Source organism: Phalaenopsis equestris, unplaced genomic scaffold, assembly GCF_001263595.1.
Source record: "Phalaenopsis equestris unplaced genomic scaffold, ASM126359v1 Scaffold000719, whole genome shotgun sequence".
Lineage (NCBI taxonomy): Eukaryota > Viridiplantae > Streptophyta > Magnoliopsida > Asparagales > Orchidaceae > Phalaenopsis > Phalaenopsis equestris.
The window spans coordinates 70,011-75,554 of record NW_018165159.1 but is presented as its reverse complement, the minus strand read 5'-3'; the positions used below and the strand labels follow the sequence as shown (position 1 = coordinate 75,554).

Sequence of the window (5,544 nt, the reverse complement as noted above, 5' to 3'; positions counted from 1 at the left end):
CGATTTCGCAATCTGCATTGTTTATTGAATTTGTATGCGGATCAGGAGGACGAGTTGTTACAATGGCAGGGGAGGGTTTCATGCCGTTGACAGGGCAGAAGTCTAGCCTTCGTCTTTAGAAGTTTCCAATCTTATGCTGTGGAATTTAATGCTTTTATCCCTATGCGCATTTCATGAACTTTTTTTACTCCCTTTAGAGATTTATTTTTTTTAAGTTCTCTGTTCTAAGTTCATTAGCAATTCCATGGTTTGGGCCTCTGGTCTCTTTTGATGCTATAATAAGGATTTTTAGGTGAAGAATAGTGGAATGGCATAATTCTCTAGAGAAGTATTTGAGATTTGCTTAAAAAGTTGAAAAAAATCTAGTTGAACTCTACTCCTAATGACAACTAATGATAGAATTACTATTATGACGTTGCCCTCTAATCAATTTTGTAACCTCATTAGAAACTTTTGCTTGTAAAAATTTATCTCATTTAGTTTTTTTTTCAAGTATTTTTCATGAGACTCTATTGACATTCAAATGCAAGTGGAGAGTAATATCATATTAGAAGTGAAATAAAATTTGAGCTACAGTTGGCCTTTACCTAGCTATTCAAGCTTCTCAATTTATGGGTCTTTGTACGTTAGTGTGTTAGGCTCAACTTGATTCCTTAACATTTACCCCTCTAAATTTCAATAATGTCCATAATAATTTTTACTAAACTCTTGCCACCTACGAACAACTTTCCTTTCAAAATAACATGAGTTTGATTGTATGGAGTGGACTTTAGGTGCATCATGTTGATGGCTTTTTTTTCAAGCTATGTTGCACGGATATAGTTACGATGTGACATAAACACGAAACACTTCTATTATTAAAACTATAGGACATGAACATTTGTTAGACTCATCATTATAATAAAAGTTATATATATACAAAAAAAAAATAACATTATCATTCAAAAACTAAGATGCCCATAACAAGAAATGCCAACACAAGTGAACGATTGATGAACTGCTTGAGTTCTTCTGGAAGTAGATAAAACAGATGGATAAATTGAACATATATGTTTAAACTTTAAATACAAATATTTTTTTTAATTTACTTATGAAAATATACTATAAATGCTTAATAAATATTATTAATTTTTTTTAATTCACTAATTTAAGACACACATGTCCCTTTATTTTAATATTATTTAAATCGTACATGTTAGGTACGTGTCCAATACATGTCTGAAAGGTGTCGGGTGAGTGGCGTTATCCGAAAAGTGTACGACACTGCATGACTCCTTAGTTAGAAGTGTCTGGGTACATAAATTTTTGGAGTGATGATATTTTATATGGAGGGCTCATATGATAAGAGATTATTGAGATTTACATTAGAGTGAATAAAGGGTTCACATTGGAAGTGAAATGCTAGTTGATCTAATATACTACTATTGACCTTTATCTATTGGCTCTTATCCATTGGCTTGAAGTATTTAGGTAGTTGAGTATCCAATTACTAGTTCATTTGCGTTAACTTGGGTTCTTTGGTACCGTCCCTGTCAACACCTCCTAGTGCATTTCTACATATTTGGGTTGACTTGTCGTTGGTGTCCATAAATTGTATTGGGCTCAAGTGGGGACATTAGTGCTCCAACTTAACAACACCATTAATACTATTCTATGTAGTGAATTGAACAATTACCTACAAATTATCAATTGATTTTTATTATCCAAGGGAAGCACCATTTATTGTGGTGTTTAGTATGAGGAAAACTTTAGTAGGTTGATATGAAGGTGGATGGTATAGTGGAGCTTGTAAGCGTCAAAATAGACTTCGCTATGTTCTTAGGATCATATTGATAGAAATGAGTAATCTAATAACCTCTAACATGGTTATTTATTTATTTTTTTTTCCTATCCTGCTCGTTTATCAAAGCAGTTATCTCATTGCAATATAGTATGGCATCCACATTATGCATCTTTAGTCTTTTCTATACTTGAACATAGAGAATTAAATAAATGTTAGTTGACAACTACGGGATAGTCCTTTGCGAAGAACCTTTGACACTCAAGTCAGCAATTAATTTATATAAATATAACTAATTTAGTTGATTTTGTATGAATTTAAAGGGTGTTTCCTAATGTCTCATATTTATCCTATGGACGCTTATGTTGTCTTAAGTTTGAGTTAAAAAAAAATGGAGGCGCATATGGATAAAATTGATTTGTTGAGGCCGTATTTATAAATGGAGCCAATGGATATTTAGGATAATGAAAAGGTTAATGTGTGTTCAGATAAATTATAATGATTACATGCTCCTTATTGAAATCCTTATAAAATATTAGATTGACATTGTAATAGGGTTCTCTTACGGGCTTCTCAAGATTGGCAACACATGGTAGTCAGCAATATTGAGACTCCGCGACATCATTGGTCACTTCATTGATGATATGATGGCTCCGAAAAATAAAGAGAACATAGAGGAGCTTCAGCATGCAAACAACATAAAGTTTCATCCATCAAAATGACCGGAAATATTTGAATGAGTGATGATTTCTCACTCAAATCCAACAAAAAAGAATAGAATCACTCCTGAAGACAAAATACATAACTATTCCTCTTGTTGAGAGGAGTTTTCTTGACACGTCGACACAATGAAATCGATTGTGTGACCATAACTATTCCTCTTGTTGAGAGGAGCTTCTCAAACTTACACAAAGGAAATGGAAGCATGACATTGACAACTATGGTCATCACTGTGCTCCATGTTTGCAATTGAACCTTGTGGCCTGAGCACAAGCATTGCGGGCCCAACTACAGCAATGAAATTATCACATTATCCTTTCTCATATTGGTACGATGATTTCACAGAGGCGGTTATCTACCTACCTTTGTGAACCAATTTTGCCAGACATTTTGACATGTTCACGTATTGGTTTAGTCAAATAAAGCCAAATTATCCTCCAATTCCTTCTCTTGTGGGTTCCTTGTGTTTTATGTTTTGCATTAAAACTTGTTCTTGATTTGATATGGTTTTATATGAACCCTGTAGTTGTCTCCCTGTTTTTGGATCTTTGGTAAAAAGCCTAAAAATTGTTTTAGCATAAATTGTTTAAATCATAGTCTCTCATCCACAAGCTCACCCTAGCCAATAATGTTAATATTCCTCTGTGTTTTGATATGGATTATCCAAGAAACTGTTCTAAGAGGAAGTTGATTCGTGGTGTAGAATGGTTATTTTAATGGGGGCATTGATGTACATACGACCCAAATCCTATATATTTACATATCTAACACCTTAACTTTGATTTTTTATATTTATGTCACCCAAATATTCCATATCACATAAAAAATATTACTATTTTAACTTTTAAAATGTAAAATACACCTTTCCATACATAGGTAAGGTGGCATATATGTAAAAAATGAAGTTTAGGTGTTAGATATGTAAATACATAAGCATTGAGTGGTATGCATGTAAACCTTCCTATTTTAAGTTACTTCCAACAAAATGTTTGAATGGGGGACCATCAAATTTTGGCGACCATGAAACTACACTAGATGATACTTCCCTCAGGAGGAAGGAACCTCGCCAATTGCAAGTAGTCCATGGAGGGCTTGGGAGCTTCTTATAGAAGCCAGAACTTCAAGTTGTTTAGAAATAGTCCGCTCTTGATAGTTAAAAGCTGGTGCTTGATTGTTATTCTTACTGTCTCTTTTGCCGTTCTTTTTTTCTGTTTTATTTGGAGTTTTACTTACGTAGCGCACAATTCTTATATATTTACATATCTCACTTATATATTTACATATCTCTTATATATTTACATATCTCACACCTAAACTTTCATATTTACGTACATCATTTTAGTGTTTTAAACCTTTGCATGAAAATATGTATCGCTTTTACAAAATGGTAATGCTGTTATTTTTAAGAGAAACTTACTTATGTAGCACTCAATTCTTACATATTTACATATCTCACACCTAAACTTTTCTATTTACATACGTTGCACTTTGGTGCCTTAAACCTATGCATGAAAATGTGTATTTTACTTTTAAAAACCGGTGATAGTGTTATTTTTGATGTGATATTAAAAATTTGAGTGCTATGTTTGTAAATATTAAAGTTTAGGTGTGAGATATATAAATAAATACATAAGATATGCATGCTATGTAAGTAAATGCCCCTTTGTTTATGTGAAATATGATTTGTGTGTAAATATGAAGGTTTTGTTTTGAGATCTGTAACTACGTAAGAATTGTGTGATATATATGTAAATGCCCCACTTTTCTTGTTTGTTTTCCTTTGGAAAAATCCTGAATCTTTTTCACATAAAATTACATCTTAATGTACAGTATCTTCTATTTGAGGTCCTCTGTTTCGCCTTCATCTCCAAAATATTGTTTTCCTTAAGGCTTTATTGGATGAATTTTTAGAAGCACTGAGAATTACTCATTACGTGCATTTCATGTCTTCATTATTATTTCTTGAGAATTATTCTCTTTTTTTTTTTTTTTTTGCGTGTGTTTGATGGTTGATAAAGTGTTCTGTACATGTGCGTTGAGATTGGTGGAAAAGCTCCGGCCATTTGCCACAAATGGCACTCCTGTGAATATGGAAGAGAACTTTTCTCAATTGACCTTGGACGCAATAGGTTTATCCTTGTTTAATTACAATTTCGACTCGCTAACTTCTGATAGTCCGGTTATTGATGCGATTTACACTGCACTCAAAGAGGCAGAGGCTAGGTCCACTGACATTTTGCCATACTGGAAGGCAAGTTATTATTTCAACTCCTTGTTATATCCCTTCATCATAGAAGTCTTTTTCTCTTTGTTTAATTTATATCTGAAGTTTCATTATGTTTTTTTTGGGAAATTTACATACATACCAGCCAATTCCTATGTATTTAGATATCTAACACCAAAACTTTAATTTTTTCATATTTACACCTCCCTACTCCTTCATATCACATAAAAAAATATCATTATTTTAACCTTAAAAGTGAAATACACCTTTTCATGCCTGGGCAAGATGGTATATATGTGAATATTAAAGTTTAGGTGTTAAATATGTAAATGCATAAGAATTGAGTAGTATGTGTGTGAATCTCCCCTTTTTTTTTCTGTGCCTTACATTATGAGGCGTCTGAAATTAGCATAAGACATAATTTTAAGATGGTTGGCAAAGCTGATTAGTTTTCCTTTTTTTTTATCACTCCTTCAATCTTGCATCATCTTATATATAGTATAATCTTTATTTTTACATATGTAACATCTAAAATCTTTAACATCACATTAAAAATACCGCCAACATTACCTTTAAAAGTGAAATACCCCTTATCTTACCTGTAAAAGTAAAATACCCCTTATCATGCATAGATTTATGACACCAAAGAATTGTAAATGTAAATAGCAAATTTTGGGTGTTAGATATATAAATAAATAACTATTATGTGATGGGTATGTAAATTTGTCCTCTTTTTTTTTTCCTTTTTTTTTTTGTGATAGAAGTTGCTTTATTTGTTTGTTCTCTAGAAGATTGGAGACGAGCCTTTTCTACTTGGTTT

At 32.4% G+C, this 5,544-nt stretch overlaps 2 protein-coding genes across 5 annotated transcripts in view; both read left to right on the top strand.

Annotated features, from left to right (window-relative positions):
- Positions 1–5,544, top strand: part of LOC110030447 (syndetin) — a 97,323-nt gene that overhangs the window by 81,375 nt on the left and 10,404 nt on the right. The window lies entirely within an intron of this gene.
- The window catches only part of LOC110030448 (carotene epsilon-monooxygenase, chloroplastic), a gene marked incomplete at its 5' end in the record, with an annotated part of 8,980 nt that continues 7,937 nt past the window's right edge, over positions 4,502–5,544 (top strand). For both annotated transcript variants that reach the window (XM_020733166.1, XM_020733165.1), the window contains 1 exon segment: positions 4,502–4,752. In XM_020733166.1, the coding sequence (XP_020588825.1) occupies positions 4,502–4,752 (251 nt within the window).